At 44.2% G+C, this 17,808-nt stretch overlaps 1 protein-coding gene across 1 annotated transcript in view; it reads left to right on the forward strand.

The window, feature by feature from the left end:
* Positions 1 to 1,042: 1,042 nt before the first annotated feature.
* EZR (ezrin) overlaps positions 1,043 to 17,808 on the forward strand; it is a 36,217-nt gene continuing 19,451 nt past the window's right edge. Inside the window, exon 1 of the mRNA XM_030498976.1 lies at positions 1,043 to 1,621. Within this exon, the coding sequence (XP_030354836.1) occupies positions 1,610 to 1,621 (12 nt within the window). The 5' untranslated portion in view covers positions 1,043 to 1,609. The remainder of the gene's footprint in view (positions 1,622 to 17,808) is intronic.

The raw sequence follows: 17,808 nt of genomic DNA on the forward strand, positions 1-17,808 counted from the left end.
CTCACCTGCTGTTGCAAGCTGCCACCCCCATGGCTCTGTTTTGATGGTAAAGCCTCCCCTAATCCCTGAGGATCATGCAACAGGAAAGGAATACAACTGTGAATTGTCTGAGCCCCTGCCACAGCTCCCCTCCCCTTTCTCTCACAGACCTGACACAGTAATGACTCTTTTATTTTAATGTGGCACTACCAATGGCTGCCAAGTGGACTCTGAGAGGGAAGACACCATTTGGCTCTCCTCCAAAGCAGGACCTATATTGCTAGGGCTGTCCTTTTTGTTACCATCCCTTGAACATTTCCCAGGCTCTCTTCTGCCCTATATATTTCCCATTGAGTGGGTTGTTTTTCGCTTTGTCCTATGCCTTTTCTGACCAAACAGCCAGACGCTGCTTGAAATGGGGATGTTGCAGGCAGCAGCTCGGGTACAGGCTGTGCGATTTACTTAATCTTACAGCTCTACTACATGGCATTGCCGGCACAGCGGAAGAGCGGTCCCCCACCGCCCGTTGCCCATGACTATGTAAATACAATGTGCTCTTGCGACCAGCCAGGCGAGGAGATATGGGAGGCCAGCAGCTCCTGCGGAGCTGGCGGAGACTTCATCTGCGGGAGCGCATTCATGGAGGAGGAGGGAGAAGGAACAAGGGGCAGAGACACAGACCGTCACCTTTGTGTGCCTATAAATTGTTAGTCTACTTGCATGATCTTTTTTCGTATCGATGAAGAATCAGGGCCAACTGAAGTATACTCTTTTCATGGATTGTCAAACGTTCTTCTCTTGCTTCAATGGCTGAAAACGTGCTTTAATACACAACGCAATCCTGTGTTTTGCTTAGTAGTCCTATCTCCCGCCTTTGCACCTCAGGAAACACAGCGACTCTTACAGCCTAGCACCAGTGCCCCCACTAACTCACGCCCGGTTCCCGGGGCGGCAGGGCCGTCGGCAAGCCCACACATGGCAGCTCTCCCCTCTCCTTCCCCGAGCCCTCCGCCGGACTGGGAAACGCCGTCCCCACCGGGCCGCTGCCCGCTGGCCCCAGCTGCGGCAGGTGCGGGCGTGGCGGCGGGGCTCGCCTCGGCGGCCATGTTGCGGTGTGCAGGCGGCGGGGCTCGGCGCCACGGGTGAGGGTCGCCCTCCGGGGCCACAGAGAGAAAAGACGTTGGAGGGCGAACAGCCCCGCCGCCGCTCGGCTGTGCCCGGCGCCTACCGGCGCGGCGCCGCCCCCCGGCACCTGTTGCCGACGGTTCGCGGGCGCCCGCCTCTCACCCTACGGGGACTGAACGCTCCGGACCCGGGTTCCCCCTGCGCCCCGGGGGCATCGAGGCGAGGCCGGCGGGGGGTGCCTGGCGGCTGGGCGAGGCCGGTGCCGCGCTCAGAAAGCGCCGGGGGGAGCGGCGCGTAATGGCCAGCGGCGGTGAGTCACCGCCACGGCCCCACCTGCGTACTTAACCGCCGCCGGGCGGCTGGCGCCGCACTCGTGGGCTGTGCTGCCGCTGTGGCCCAGAGCGGCTCCTTCGTCACCCTCCTCCTCACGAGGCGCTCGGTCTGCGGCGAGACAGCCGCTGCATGAACGTTTGGCTCGGGACTAGAAGCACCAGCAGCCTTCAAAATGCCGAAGCCGGTAAGCGGGGTACGGGAGGGCCGTCAGGGGCTGCCCCAGCCTGGGCGCCCGGCGGGGCGGTCACCCCCTGGGGCCGGGGCGCTTTCGCCGGGGTCCTGCCGCCTCCCCTGGGAAGGGCTGAGTCTAAGCCCCCGAGCTCCCGGTACCGGGATGGGGCTTTTGGGCTGGCAGAAGTTCTCCGCGGTCCGAGGAGGGAGCTGCGGGCACTCCCCGCGTTTCCCGCGGCCGCTGCAGAACCAGCCAAGCTTTCGGCTGCTTTAGGCGGGAGGAGCAGCTGGAGCGGCTCGCATAAGGCGCCGAGCTGTAACGGGCAGGCGCCGGGCCGCTGGCAGGACGGCGGCGCCTCGGGTGGGCTGGCGGGCCCCGCCGCGCCGCGCCTCCCCTTCCCCTCCCAGCGCCCCGCGGGGAGAGCGGGAAGGAGCTGGGAGCTGTGCTGGAGAGGGCGAGCGGTGCATGGCTCCGGCTAGTGCGGTGCGCCTTGATGGGAGCATGCAAGAGCTCCCGAGCCGCTCGTGGAAGAACAGCTTTTAACACGCTCCCGCTTAACGAGAGATGGCAAAACTGCTCTGGCTTCCATTTAGTATTTATGCACAGGAAACGTGGATGTGGCTGTAAACGCAGGAGAAACTTTTTTCCCCCTTTGCTTGATGATTTAAAAACTACATGCCGGGGACTGTTAATGCAGTTCTCCACGGTGCTCTTTACCAGCTGTTATCAAAACCCTGTTTCTTCTGTCTGTTTGTGTGTGGGTTTTTTTGGTTGTTTTTTTTTTTTGGGGGGGGGTGGGGGAGGAGGATTGGGTTTGTTGTGGTTTTTTTATAATTTAAAAACTTGGCTGTCTTTCATCCCTCCTTTTTCTTGACACACACCACTCCTCCCTCCCCCCCCCCCCCCCCCCCGATCTTCTAGTGGGTCCTTTCGCTTGTTTTGTTTTAAAGTCTGCTACAACTCTGTCAGTTAGAAACTATAATTCCCTTGGGCAACCAACTGCCTGATACAAAGCTCTGAGCCGTCATTGGAGCAAACCCACTTTTGAACTCTGAAGAGCATAATCAGAACAGGTTGTTGTTGCTATCTATTTTCAATAGAGGCAATATTTCTTAAAATGCAGTGCAGTGAAGGACTTATGTGAGTATTAGCTACACCCTGTGAAATAAGAGTAAACAAGCTTATCTTCAGGGTAATAAGCAATTGATGTTTTACCACCATAACATTGTAGTTAGGTTAACTTACACCCCCAAAAGGAGTGCTTAGGTTAATTTAACATGGCAGTTTTTGTAAACCTAGTGAAAAAAAAAAGGTGCTCAATCCTTTTAAGAACTGCTAAATCTTCAGGTGCATTTCATCAGCAGGAGGTGATTTATTACTGCATATAAAAATACATACAGAAAGGACCCTTCTGCAACTGAGAGAGCAAATACATGGTTCACAAAGCATGGATATAAAAGGTTTTGTGTGAATAATCTCTCTCTGCTTTATTAGCCATTTGTTAATTGCAGAATGCTTTCTCAAAATATCCTGGTCGGAATAATCTGAAATCCTGGTTTAGGACTAAGTCATACTGGAAGCCATGGATAGGCGTGGAAAAACTCTTTCACCTCTTGGAAAACATACAGCTGCGTTCATCCTTTTACCTGGCATAGCCATGTTCATATTCCCTCCTAGGTGGTGATTTTTGTTTGTTTCTTGGCTGAGTAGCCAGCGAATAGCCAAGGTGGATGGTGTAAACCACCTTCTGCTGGGGAAGGACGGGTGTACTCTAATGGTTTCTAAGACGTGACCTACTAGCTGGGATTCATGGACAAGACTGTGTCAATAGTTTGCACAATATAAGCACTTTGGTTTTTTAACCTACTGTTCCGTAGGGCTAGCTGCCACCTCACTTTATACAGAAAGGAGGAATTTTGCAGAGGTTATTTTAATAAAACACACCGCTTCAGACTGAGTCTGGATTTGGATCCTTCCCAGGCCAGCTCATTTGGTCTTAATACAGCTAAATAGGATTCCTGTCAATTTGCAGGGAGCAGAGGGAGAGGATGTAAAGCTGTCGCTCCAGAGGCAGAACTGTGCTCAGGACAAATGAGACAACAGCCTTTGGCATGTGTGAGGAATGGTGGCATGAACTCTTGGGACACAGTGAAGCAGTTTTAGTTTCTGATGGGTGTTTGACATGGGTACTAAATATTTATTACCTACGCTTGTTTGCATGTGTCTTGTCTGCATGGCATAAGTAAACATGATGTTGCTTGGCAGTCTTCATGCTGCTGTGGATTAAGTTTGACATACTGGTCATCAGTTCTTTACAAGTAAAGATTAAGATGACAGCAATATTTTGACAGCTCTCAAAACTACTAAGTTAAACCTTTAAATGAAACTTAGCAAAAACTATGCATGCACACACAAAGCTTACAGATTGTAATTCATGTAATACGTTCTTTCACAGTAAACAGAGAGTAAGCCCATTAACACTGAATGTTAGTGATTTTGTGTTTTAATTGCGTACCAAAGTGAAGTGCTAGAAAGCCGACCGTATTGCAGATTCTGTGGCAACATGTAATCACAATTAGTTGGATCTGATGCATGTTTACAGTGTTCAAATTTTAGTAGTGGTCCAGAAAATAATTCTGAAATAAATATATTTGTTAATATAGGCAAGTGTTAATCTGTAATTTAATGCAGGCATTCTGCCATGTGTAACAGGTACAAAATAATGAGATCTCTCTGAGGTAAGCTATAAATATGTGACTTGTGCCCAGTTCGTGAGGGGTTATGGCTGGGAGGGAGCTCATCAACAGTTCAGATACATAATTTCTATATTTTCTGTACAGACGTTCCTTGGGCTTCACAGCTGGTGAATTACTATGTAAGGAAATGCAAGAGATGTCATCTTGTCCAAATCTTGCTGTGTTACGTGGGAAGAAGTGAAACAGTCAAACTCATTTGCTCAGCCTTGCGTCTTCTCATTATCTTCTCATTTCTGGAGTGTCTGTGCTCTCTGCATTTTTCCTAGATGCATGTTACTAGCTTATTTCTGTTTGACTCATTGGATAGATAGTGTTCCAGCAGAATTATATACTTTTGCAAAACAAGCCAGTCTAATGAATTGTGTCTAGAACAGCATGGCTGCGGGCTAATGAACAGTACTTAGCGAAAGAGAAGGAAACATGATCTCTGGTTTATAGGCCTGTTAATTTGATCTGACCTAGCAGCATTCTCTGTTACTTTATTGAAGGTGGAGGGTTTGTTTTGTTTCCTCTTGAAGAAAAAACTTAGTTTCACAAGAAATGAAGTCAGTAGAGCATTTGATGCAGTGTCACACAAGAACTCCCAATGCTTATGTGCATGTGTGTAAAACTGTGTAGAGAGGATTGCAGTAAATGCAGTCAGCTTCTAGTGCTAAAGAGAAAATACAAGTGAATAATACCCAGAGGCACCTTTTTTTTTTTTTTTAATTTTTCTTTAATACTTTTATTAATGGCTTGTGGTCAGGAAGCAAAGCATGCTCATGAAATGTGCTAATGCCATGCTGTTGATTGGGGGGGGCGGTATTATTGTTACAGAGGGCCACCATATGAAGGGATTGGAGGACTGATGGTAATAAGGTCCCATTGTAGTAGTTAAACTCAGAGGGGTAGAGGGAAGAAGGTCCCTCACTATATATGCTAGGAGGATATGGATGGTGGTCTCTCTTGTCTATGTTATCTTCAATGCATAGGGTTTCTTGAATGGCAAGCAGTAACAGAAGGTGCTGTTGAGATCTTTCCTTGCATACTTATCGTGTGTGTCCAGCAGAGAGAAATTCAAAGCAGAACCTAGAGATGGGTTTTTGGATGACTAGAGGCAGAAAGCCACCTCATGATAAGAGAGTGCTTGGCAAGTTTGGTGTGGTAGAATTAAACAAGCTAGCTCTTCCTTCACCTGTATAAAAGGAGTTTAAATGCCAGAGAGGAGGAGGAACTGCTTTAAGCAGAACTTGTGGTTTAAGAGAATTTTGAACATTAGAGCAGTTAAGTGTGTGTGGTGGGTTTTTTGTAGGTAGGTAACTTTAGATTTTTTTTTTTATTTTTTTTTTTCCCCTGTTCATGTGGTTTTATTATGAGACTGTTCCAAGACTTATCATCCCTTAAGATAAAGTTTGACAAGGACACAATTTAATGCTCCTGCCTGTAGGAGTGGGGAACTGGAACTGATGACTCAAAAGGTTTTTCCCTGCCCAGTGTTGTTAATACTGTGCTAGTGTGTGCTAGGCATTGAGTGGTTAGACAAGTCTTCCATGCCTGTTTGATGTTGAATATACATGAATGCTGGAAAAAAAAACCCAAACAAAAACACTTGGAGACAGCGTGCAAGTCTTCAGCCATACTTTTAGCTGTCTGTGAACAGATTCTATCATTAAAATAAGCAAGTTTCTGATAAGCCAGCCTAGAGATGCAAGTGTTGCGATAGGAATTTATTCTAAATACAAAAAATTAATAATAATTGTTCCCAGATCTTCCTAATTTATTTTTGACTGTGTATCTTCTAACTACACATAGCAGTTTTATCTCCAAGTTCTTCATGGCAGATTGCTGTAACTGGACTGAAATAAGAATATCTTTTCATATCCTTAAGTGCTCATAATTAATTAAAATACTCTTAGCTTATGGATAAGTATAGATTTAGTCAGGAAAAAAATCTTACCCTTTTCTCGTAAGTAAGTACCAATTGCAGTCTACTTGTACCAGGAGATATATACTCTGGTGCAAAACAGAAATATAAGGAAACTTGCCAAATGTGATAATTACCATTCATGGTTGCAAAAGGAAGGCGGAGGATTCTATTAGTAGTAAATTTAAAGAGTATTTCACAGATGACTGAAGTTATAAGAGACAGAGCTCACGATTTTGTGAAAACCTGATTTACTACATGAGCTGAGTAAGCATTTCTGGGGGCTGTTTGTTCTGGGATGTTAGCTGCTGCAGAGAAATCAAGGGTGTTAACTGTTATGTTAGTCACTACTTAAAGAATTCCTTAGCCTTCTTAAAGGGCAGAGGGGGAGATAAGCCTTCCTGTGCCTCCCCCTCCCTCGGCCCACATGGACGTCTTCCTCTGGCATGGAAAAAGAGCTGTGGTACGTCAGGACTTCTTGAGAGTAAGACTTCTTGATGACCACTGAAGATTCACGCACTGGTGGTGTTCTTGTTTGGCACTCTGTGTCCAAAGAGCTTTATGTGTGCTGTAAATCCCATAATCACTCAATTGACCTTGAAGGAAGGCACTGCTGCCTAAGATCACTGAACCACACTGCATACCATGTAAAGTAATGTATTTTAGCTGTGTTGCATGCTTGCTTTGAAGCCTGGTTTCAGAATTAGGTAGCATTTAGCCTGTGAGCTGAGAAGTACAGCTCTTGGCAGAAGCAACTGAAATCTGTGGTTTTACTAAGCAGTGTATGGGATCCTTTCCCTTAGAAAAGGGAGAAAATTGTTACTATGTGAGGCTGGAAACAAGGCATAGCTCAGTGTAACAGCTAACCGTATTGAATAGCTCCATATTGCTCATCCATTCAGATCCAGATTTTGTTTCTGATTCTAGTTGCTATTGCACAGTGGGGAAAAAAATCACCTGCCTTCTCTGCATCTGCTCTTATTTTTGAGAGAGCATGAGCAGGAGCCGTGTGCTCAGCTGTGACTGGTGAGCACCTGATACTATCAGCTTTCAAAGTAAAAATCCTTAGTTTAAGAATTAACATGTGGGACTGTCATCTTCTAATTGAGTAAGCAAGAAAAACTGTTGCTTGATGACTAAGGACTTGTATTTAGCTACTTACTATATAGGCTCAATGGAAGAGGTGCCGACACTCCTACACATGGTCTGTGGCTGCCTGCTAGCTTTGAGAAGGGAGTACGGAATTGCCCTGTTCGGGAGAGTGTTATTGTGCCCGCACTTCTCTGTCCCACTTTCAGGAGCAAGTGCTCTAGCTATTGAGTAAGACTGAGAGGCATCACTATCATCGCCTTTTCATCTCTTGATTTTGCATGAAAATGTCTGTGTTTGCTGTGGTTGTTTCAGACTCTGTGTGAGGTGAATGTGGGAGAGAGTCCTCTGGGGTTGCAAGGGGGTGGACACCCAGTTGATGAATCTTGAGTAGGCTGCTGAAATGGGTCTAGACCTGCTTGGTTCTGCCAAGAGATCACCATTTTGCAGATACATAGAGGAGATCTACGAGCTGCCTATTACCTGAAGAAGTAGAGATTTAAGAATCTCACATTTGCACTGCTGTCCCTGAATTTAGCCTGTGTAGCCCAGTAGAGGACTTCGGAGTCTGTACTGTAGGATCTAGACTTCAGAGTTCTTTGTGGGAGCTGAAGTAATTCTTTAATGTCTAGCTGAATACACTTCAATTGTGAAAGCTTAGCTTGCTTAACTTTTTGTAGAGGTAAGTGGTTATAGAAGGTTCCTGGTGCGCAAAGTATGCGGTGTGAATTGGTGGGTGGATTTGCATAATCGACACCCAGTGATGTCAGTGTGGGAGAGAGTAGCTTTCCGTGTTAAAAACTGACACATTTTCTGCACCCGCTGTGCCTTGGGTACACTTCGGGAGTCACTGGTGCATATTTGTTTGCCATCAGGCATCTGTGGAGAAGGGCCTGTGAAAAGTTTCATCTCGGAAGCCCTATTTTGCTGATCCTTCCAGTCACTTTTCCTGTACACTCTGTCACTTCTGAAGAACAATCTCTTTGTGCTTACGTGACATTCCAGGACTTGCACTGACCTACCTTTATCTGGGAGTAAATAGTACTTGTTGCATACTGTTTGAAGTCACCTTACTGGGAAGTGTGGGCACTGTAGTGTAGTGGATGTAGAATGGGTTATTAAGCTGTCAGAGGTGATCACATCATATCATCCCACTTATAAAGTTCGCAAATGCCATGTGGTACATTTCGCCAAAGTCCATGAGGTAAAATGAAGGAGGCTGATTATGGAACAGGTAAGACACAAGGATGGGATATCGAATCAATAAATCCCTCTGACAAATGGATTGATATCTAGAATGCAGAATGAACATACATCATTACTGAGCAGTGTAACAAGTTACACAAGGCCATTTATCCTTAATTAAATGGAGTTCATGTTCCTCCTGCACTTTGACTTCTTTCTATAAGAACATGGCTGGCCTTGTAGGTCAGGCGGAAAGCCCCTGTAGCCTAATAGTACACCTTTGGTGTTGGCCTGAGGAAGAGTATTTCAGAGATATGCACCATTGCTTTCCCCTGGGCTGCTGAGGTATTGAAAGTTCCTATATAATGAGTTACTAAATGGATTTCTGTGAACTTGTCCAGTCTCCCCTTGAAACCATGTGAACTCCAGCATCCACAGTATGCTTTAACAAAGGCTGTCCTAGATAACCTGCAGGTTATTTGGAAAGTTATCTACAAAACTTGCTATAGCACCATTTGAAAACCTTTATTCTTGTTCAGAGTAGTGATGCCCTGTAGTTATTCTGTCGGTAGAGCAATGAGCGTGTGTCCCTTGTCCACCCTATTCATGTAACTCATGAATCTGTATGCTCTTATGTCCTAGCCTCAGTTAATTTTCTTCCAAACTGAGTTCCTAACTAGCTTAGGAACTTGATCCTTGCATGGAAATTATTCCATGCCTTTGAACATCCTTGAGTGTTTTCCTTTTCACATCTATGAAAATACTGCTCTGTATTCTGTAACGTCTCCATCTGGGAAGAGTACAGTTGTTAACATTTCTCCAACAGTTGTTCTTGGTCCCATTAAATTCTCTGGGCATAATACTAAAAGAGAGTAAATTGTAAACTCACCTTGTATTCCCACAGCTCACCCTGCTCCAGTATAATGTGCTTTTCTTCCACCTCGGAACAACAATCATTGTACCTTGCACTAGTACTGTTCATGCAGGCTCTATTGAAAGTGTAGAGAGCTGTGTATCGACAGACTGTTTTGTTGCCTGGTCTCCAGGTGAGCATCTGTCAGACTTCTGACTTTTTGGAATGCCTCTGGGTTTTCCATGCACATTGGTCTCCAGAGCCTGTGCCTCTGCGTAAGCATTGGAATAAAAGGCACCAGTATTGGTGCGTGGATTCAGGGGAAGCTCTGAGGCTGTTACAGCTTTTATTTAGGTTATTCATACCTTCAGACCCTGCCCCTGTTTGTTGCAACTTGGTATTGTGGAGTTCCGCTTTTACATGAATTGTTGTGTGCCTGTTGTTGCCACATGAGAAAGCCAAGCAGAGGTACGAAATGGTGTTTGTGTTCTTGATAAAGTCAGTAAGATACTAATTTTTCTTTTTCCCTTATGAGGATTGCAGAAGGGTCATATTAATTTAGCTGACTCACATGAATATTGGAGATGTTAAATTGTTTAAAAGACTCTGAAATTATAATAAAACTTGAGATCTTAAACCTCTATTATCTGCACTTGGCCCCATGCTGATGTTTCTGATGGAAGATCCCAAAAGATTATCTAATTTGTTCTGCACTCTGAGTGTCTTCTTGAGATAAAGCTTATTCTTGAGGACTGGTTTTGGGGCTTTCTTTAAGCTTTTTCATGTGTAAAGCCTCAGTCGCACAACTTCGTTACGTTTAATTAATGCAACAGCTGTCATGATAAAAGTCTGTGTATGAAGGAGTTTGATCCAGTGGCCTGTAGCTTCCCTCTGTATTTATCCTGTAGGTGCAAAGGACATTTGTTCCTGGAGTCTGTGTTCCTAAATCTATCCTAACATCCGTCCGTTGAGGACAAATGGCTCATCTAAACAGCAGTGTTGTGCTGAGCCTGCTGTCACTGGCTGCTTCTGTGCTCTGTGTTCCTCCTTTAAAGAACTTACTGCTGCTTGTACACAGATATTCTGACAATGCTAATAGAGCATTATACAGCATCAGAGAGTCTTTAAAGTGAATGTTACTGTATTTCAACAGAACACCATACACCCTCCTGCTGCTTCCTAACGTTGTCTCTGTTCAGAGTAAACCATTCCTATGTCCCTCGTGGAAAGTGAGACCAAGTGTTTTGCAGGAAAAACATCTGGGCTCCCTGAGTGTATGGAGCTTTGTTTAAGGGCAATATCCTGGGGCCTTTCAGTCTTAAACTGCATTGCTTTATGTCTTGCCAGAACATAGCGCTGTCCCAACGTAACTTTACCTGTTAAAAAGATTTGAATTTTAACATTTTAGAAAGGCCTCTGTCTCTCCCTCTCCCCCCAGCTTATTTCTCGCTTGAGACAGAATGGTGCAGTTTGCTTGTTAGGAAAGAGCTGGGGGGAGCTTTGGCGGGTGGAGAAAGATTTTTTTTCTCTGGGAAGCATACTTGCTTGGTTTCACTGTTTCACTGAGCAACTCATGTTAACTGTACAGAGCTGACCAGGGATGGGGAATGTTGGAAGTCTGACTGAGGCTGAGGCATTTGGGAACCAGCGCTGTCAGAGGTGCAGCATCACGTGCACTTGCCACACCTGCATGAAATCTTCATGATCTTCTGGCACCCAGAGCATTATTGCTTGACCGGAGATAAAGAACTGAATTACAGCCATGGGTGCTTCTCAGCTTTTCACGCAGATGCCAGCTATGCATTTATTATATGCTGACAGAAGATATACCAGGCTTTGGTTAAGGAAACTGAGATAGGCATGTAATTTAGATGGCATCTTCTTCTGTACATCTAAACAAAAAAGGCTTGAATTTACAGTCTAGGATTATCTTCATGTTTAATTACAGGGCAGATTTCATGCTGTCTCACGAAGAAGAGTCAAGTGACCTGGCTGCAAAACCAAACGCAATAGGTTGGCTTTCTCGTGATCTGTCAGTGTATGCTGGCAGGGAGGGGAAAGTTTGTCCTGAAGATTCAACCTGCGAAAACTGGAATTTCTGGATGGTTCCCCACATCTGGGTATTCAAGGTTTTCCTGCCCATGTGAGCCCCTGCTGCCTGCCGTCCCCCCTGCCTTTCATCCAAAAGAGTCTAGCTTTCAGATTTCACTTCAAAAATATTCTTGGCTTCTACTCAGAGTACTTTTTCTCCTTAGAAAAACTTCTTTTACGTAAGTTGTTATAGGGTGCTTTCATCTTACATGAGAGCAGCAAATACCTGGGCTCCTATTGCCTTTAGTAAGCTTAAGAAATTTCAGTTAAGTATAGCTCATATAGTTATTGCTCCATAAATACTGAGGATTTCTATCAAAAATATGGTTGTACAAGCTGTTGCATTAAAGTTGACTAGTAGTTAAGGCTACCAACTGTGCTGGGCAATATTAAAGTAACTACTAGCTTCTAGATTATTATATAAATTATATTTACCTAGAGTGGTATTTCCTCCTCTCCAGGAAGGTGAGCAAGGTTCTAAGAAACAAAGACCAACCTACTTAACTCCAGTTGCACCTGTTGCAAATACAGCAGTACCTAACTCTGCTTCATAGACTCGCAGGAATTCCAGGGGAACGTGACTTAATGCTCCCATTTATTTGCAGAGAGGAAGCAATGTTTAACACAACGAGATTTGAAATGGAACGTGTCCTTTTGTTCGCAGTCAGGTCTTCCTGATTTAACATGGTATGCTGAGAAACTGGGACAGTTAAATGGGTGCAATGAGCTTGCCTCATCAGTCAAGTGAATGCCAATGAGGCCATCCCCTATTTGTGTTTTGTGAACCGATGAGGCTGTTTTCATCCTTGTCAGCAAACTGTATGCTCTGCGGCATGGAAGGGAATGCTCAGTACCCTTTCGCTGTGCTGTCACTGCCCTCTGACATGCTAGGTGTTGGGCAGGTGGTTCAGAAAGGATCCTGACATGGAAGCAGGAGAGGAGCATGTTAAAAGCTTGCTTCAGTGTTGTGCTGTACGTCTCTTTCCCACTGCCATAGGAATCATACTCTCCTTCACACAGAAAAGAAATTGCAGGTTTGTCATTTGCCTTCTTATTTTACCTTCTTGGAGATCTTTTAAATTATAGAAATGTAGCAATGGAGAGGACCTGAACTTGTGTTGTCTGAAGGCTGTGGCAATGGTTGTATAGTATCCCAACATCTTACCACTCCGGCAATTACTGTGTCTTTTCCTGTTATCCAGCCTACAAAATAAGAGGGCTTTTTGGTGGCTTTTATTTTTTCTCATTCTGGGTTTAAAAGTTCCTGTCTTCTCTATAAGCACATCATGTTTCAGACAGCTATTTGGAAGAGATCAGCGCTATGCCAGCGGATCAACCCATCCACTTGAAGGAAAAAAACCCAAAACCCAACAACCAAAAAAACTCACAATCAACCAATCCAAACCCACCTGACCTGCAGAATAGTGCAGACTCTCCTTGATTAACTTGCTCCCTTCCAAAAGAAACATTCAAATTTGGGTGACTGTTCCAACTGGCAAGTTGTCAGGCAAACAAAACAGAATAGTCACCTTCTGTCCTGCATCCGATGACAAATACACTCAAGAATGTAATTTTTTCTTCCATGCAATAGCATCACACCAGGAAGTGTGGTGCTTTTCTGGGCACTATAATAGACCACATCCTTGTCTACAGTCCTGCTGTATGTAGCCCATTGTTTGCAAGCCTGTAATTTGTTCTTTGTCTGCCTCTTGTCCATTCTCACCTCTCCAAGTATAACACCTGCAACTATACCAAGACCTTTGAGGTCCATCCCTGTCCTCCTGAAGTTTCTTTTTTGTTCTTTTGTTCGACTAAGTGCTGCTTGTGAACTTGTAAATGTACTCCATCTTCCAGGGACCGTGAGAATACCTAACTACATTTGCTTACTCCTTTCACCCCAGCACACTCTCATCCTCCTTTCAAGGTCCTGATCTGCCATGAAAAGGTCAGAATACATGTTCCTACAGTAGCTCCAGCAAGGTGACAGTGCTGAGCTTAGCTGGGAGGGAAGTCACGCTTTGGCAATCCTGCAGCAGCAAATAGAATTGATCATTTGCTTGATATTCATGATGCTGTCTCCTGCTTTGACAGAAGCTACGGATAATTTAGGTGTGCAACTTGTCATTCAGTTGTCATTTCACATGGCTCAGATTTGTTGTATGCCTAGTCTGCTATACGGGATCCCATCAATATATTACCAGATGAGGTTTGATCCATCAGGCAGGTTATTCTGTTAGAGAAGAAAGAGAATTGGCTCTAAGTGCTGTCTGTGTTCTTGACACGTTGGCAAGTGCTGAAGAATAGCATAATAAATTGAACTAATACCTCTCCAGCTGCTTGAGCTGTTCATGCTGCTTACCCTCCCAGAGTTGCCCTCTCCGCAGTCTCTGAACCATTAGCTGTTGATTTAAGTAACTTGTGGAGGATAGAGAAATGCACACACTGAAGTGTTAGCAGGTCAGCTCAGAGCTCTGAAGCCCCTAAGATTTGTTTATTTTTTTATTTTGATTTTTTTTTTTCCCTAATCAAAGTGGAAATTTTTCCCAAAATAGTTTCCAGGAGCTGGGATTACAGTTACTCCATCCGTTAGCACAGTATCTTTATTGTTGGGTCTGGAACCCAAGAGCATTAAAGCGTGGAAGGTGGAAGAATAAAGAGCAGCTTCCGGGTCCTTCTGATGCTACTGCATGAAATTGCTTTTCCTGTTACCAGATTCAGTACACACATCTATGAACAGGTCTGGTTCCTAAGGTTGAAATGACATTACTTTGTCCGTGCAGATGCGTTGCAAATCAGGGCAAAAAGCTTGTCTGTTGTTTATGACAAGTACAATAGTAGTTGTGTGGTAGAAGCGTAGACCTGCAGAAGTGTGGATGCAAGCTTAATACTACTGTCTTCTTAAGTATATTATTAATAGCACTACTTTTTCTTATTTATTGTTAAGACTGCCATATTCTTCCAGCACAAGCACGTCCGTGTGCTATATGGTCAGGTCACATATATGCAAGAAACCTTGACAGGCCTGCATGCTGTTTTTCACAGTATGTGCTGTGCAGGCACAGCACTTCAAAACGCAGTTGATCTGCTTATGTGTACTAGCTACTTGCCTGGGATTTCCAGACATCCGGTGGCTGAAGAAAGAAGGCATGCCTATCTAGGTTTCTCCACTATGATACTGCTAATTGCCACCACTTGGAAAGATACTTCACCAGTATTTGCACTTGTAAACCTGCTATTAAAGAGGCTCTGTCTTTGTCCTCCTTGGAAAGAGGAAGAAAACATTCCTGAGCATTGTCTGGGGCATTTAGAGCTGCATAATGATAATGATATGCGCTACATTAAGTACTGGTTTGTCTTGTGTATATGGGTAGAAGTTGGTATTTACTGCCCTTTATCTTATGTATTCAATGAAAATAAATTGCGTGATATTTTAAATGACTTGCACAACTTCATGGTTTCACTGAGCTATTTTATTATAGTGAATTAAGTGAGTGTAAGGGGTGTTGGATTTCATGCATCAGGGTACAGAATATCCATGATGGCTTACTGCAAGTGAGGGCTCTGGGGTTTTTTTTCTGTTCTGCCTTCCTTTTCCCGTACAGTGTAAGATGGAGTGTTTGCAATGGGGATGCAATATCAGCATAACTTCAAAAATACCATGTTGCCTGCAACTAGAGGCGAATTCTGGACCAACAGGCTATAGCTCAAGAGTCAGACTTTAGGCAAAAAAACCTGCTTGTGCATGCAGAGTGTCCAACATGTGGAAACTGGGCATTTATGAGAGGAAGGGGTTGAAGAGGCAATGTCATCTCGGGTTCCTGTTTAGATCTTGGCTCTTACACAGAGAAGATGTTGCTACTCAGCTGGTTGGCAGTGTGTTGCCTCCTTAAGAGAGAATGTTTTGCGAATGTTTTTCCAATGGCACTTTAGATTTCCAAGTTAGGTACTGTATGGTGCCTGGTCTCTGAAAGGCTGCAGTGTCCCGTAGGTTGATCTGCTGACTTACCATTAGAATAGATATTTAACAACAATAACAAAAAACCCAACTAAAGAGTAAGAACAAATGCATGACTTGAAGGCATTGCTAAAGCAAGGAAGATCCCATTCTAATTACTACAACTTCAATACAAGAACTTTCCATAGTGTTACAATTATTTACACTATATTCTGAAGTTCACTCCAGTTCTAACTTTCATCTTACTTCCACTCTCTTGTCCTAGTTGGAAATGTAGGTAACATGTTACAGTCCACCCTGAACAGTCTGAAGTGTGGAATTGGTTTAGTAAGTTCTCCTGTTTCTGTTGTCTCTTATGATTCGTGGAGCTTTTTCCCTTTTAATGCAAATGGCATTGCCTTTTCAACAGAGTGGTTTTTCCCCTCTGGATTAAATTTGTCAGCAAATTTATGCAACGTAGGACAGGGAAAGGGGAAAACCTTGTGTTCTGTGATGTTTGCTTATGTGTTTGCTTAGAAACTTTCTAAGGCCCTCTTTGTCATTCATTTTAAGTATGTTACTCTTGGACATAAAAGTATAATCAAAGTGTTATGAGATTTGCTTAGTGAGAAGGAAGTTCCATCTTATTGTCTAGGATTTTTAGAATGCTATGTGCATTTGAAAACCCTTATTTCACGCATAACAGCCATGTGCTCTCTTCCCTCTCCACGCACCTGTGCTCTGAAACAATAAAAACCTGCTTGCTTTTTGGCTGTGGCTTCAGTTTTGTCCTGGGGTACTGCCAGGACCTGCCCTGCCTACCACACAGGATAAGCAGGGCTTCGCTTGTGAAAGCTGTCTTAACTGTGTCTTGTTCTTTTTGTCACTGATAGAAATTAGTCCAAGTTGTTTGCTGTTTTCCTCCCCAACAGTATCTTGAATTGGTTAGCACCTTGGGTTTTGATTTAATTGTCTTGGCGCCATGGGGAGTTCTATGTGGTCTGAGCTGAATGCCAAACTGGTTGTGTCTCAGCCTAACAGACATAAAGGTTTCTCCAGACTGTCTAAGCTAGGGTTTCAGGTGGGTTAAGCTCTGGTTGCCTGCTTCGCTACCAGCTTCTCTTGTTAAAAGCTTGAAGTGTGGAGTGGTTGTAGGATGTCTGTTTAGAAACACTGTTAAAATTGTTCTTCTGGAAATCAAGGCGAAGGTTTGGAGATGAGAAGCAAGAGGACTTAATGTGTCAGGAAGGAGACTCAAAGGGTTTTCCCAGGCAGTCATCAACCCATTGAAGTGACAAGTGCTTGAGGCCCTGTCTCTTCTTGCTCTGACTGTCATGTGGCTAGCAGCTTGTCTAAGCGCACACCAGGGAATTCCTCTTGATCCTGCTCGTTGTTCAGCCCTTTGAGAACACAGAAATTAACCTTTACCACATGCCCCAAGTGTCCTTAAAAGCTTTTTGGATAACCAAGTAGTCATGTTCCTGCATGTTTATGGCTTTAAATGATTGAAGTGGAAAGTGGATTACTTCAATTTTTGGTCTTAATGCTAAAGTAATGCTTAAAAGATGTAGCAGGTAGATGGCTTTAGCACTAAATAGCTCAGTAAGTAGCTGATCCTTTAGGAAGGAGACTGCATCCAGAAGGGTCTTTTAGGGTTGGAGTAATACGGGGTATTCCCCTAGACTAGGGAGTTTACCTTTCTTACCAGCAAAGATCTGCTAAGGGGACAGTAAAAGCTGAATGTACTGGTACCAGCTGGAATTCTGTGCTTGGCCTTACCACTCTGGTAAGGAGTCGGAAGCACATCCTTTCAAGTTCTTTAGTGTGTAAAGTGATACTTATTTTATATCCACTGTGGTGTTTCAGCCCAAAGTACAAATAACTTGTACAAAACAAAACTGTGGATTACAAGCATGTTTTCTTTAAGGGGGTAGAAAGGGATTAGAATATGATTAGGGATTTATTGTTGAGAGGGATTTAGCAACAGGAGCTTTTTAAGGTCACATTTTCAAATTGCAGCCTTGCTCTTCCTGAGAATTTGGTATCTGAACTTCCCCTCCCTTCCTACACTGGAAACACTGTTTGGAAAACCTTTGGCTCTTAAGACAGAGGAATAATGGAGCATACTTTCGTGCTCCATTATGGATCCTAAATGCTACATTTGGGAAAAGGAGCTTTTAGAAAGCCCTTTATTGCTTGTTCTTTCCTGCTGCTTTTAGAGGACCTTTGTTGTTTGTTTGGTTTTTTTTAATCCTAATTTAAAGGACACTGCTTTATAAATACAGATTGCAGGTGACAAGGCACCGAAGCAGTCATCTTCTCTGGTTCAGTTCTGGGGTTCCATGTCTTGGAAACTGCCTTCAGTCATCTTTCTATAGGAGAGTCATC

Source organism: Strigops habroptila, chromosome 10 (genome assembly GCF_004027225.2).
Source record: "Strigops habroptila isolate Jane chromosome 10, bStrHab1.2.pri, whole genome shotgun sequence".
In the NCBI taxonomy this organism is placed as follows: Eukaryota; Metazoa; Chordata; class Aves; order Psittaciformes; family Psittacidae; genus Strigops; species Strigops habroptila.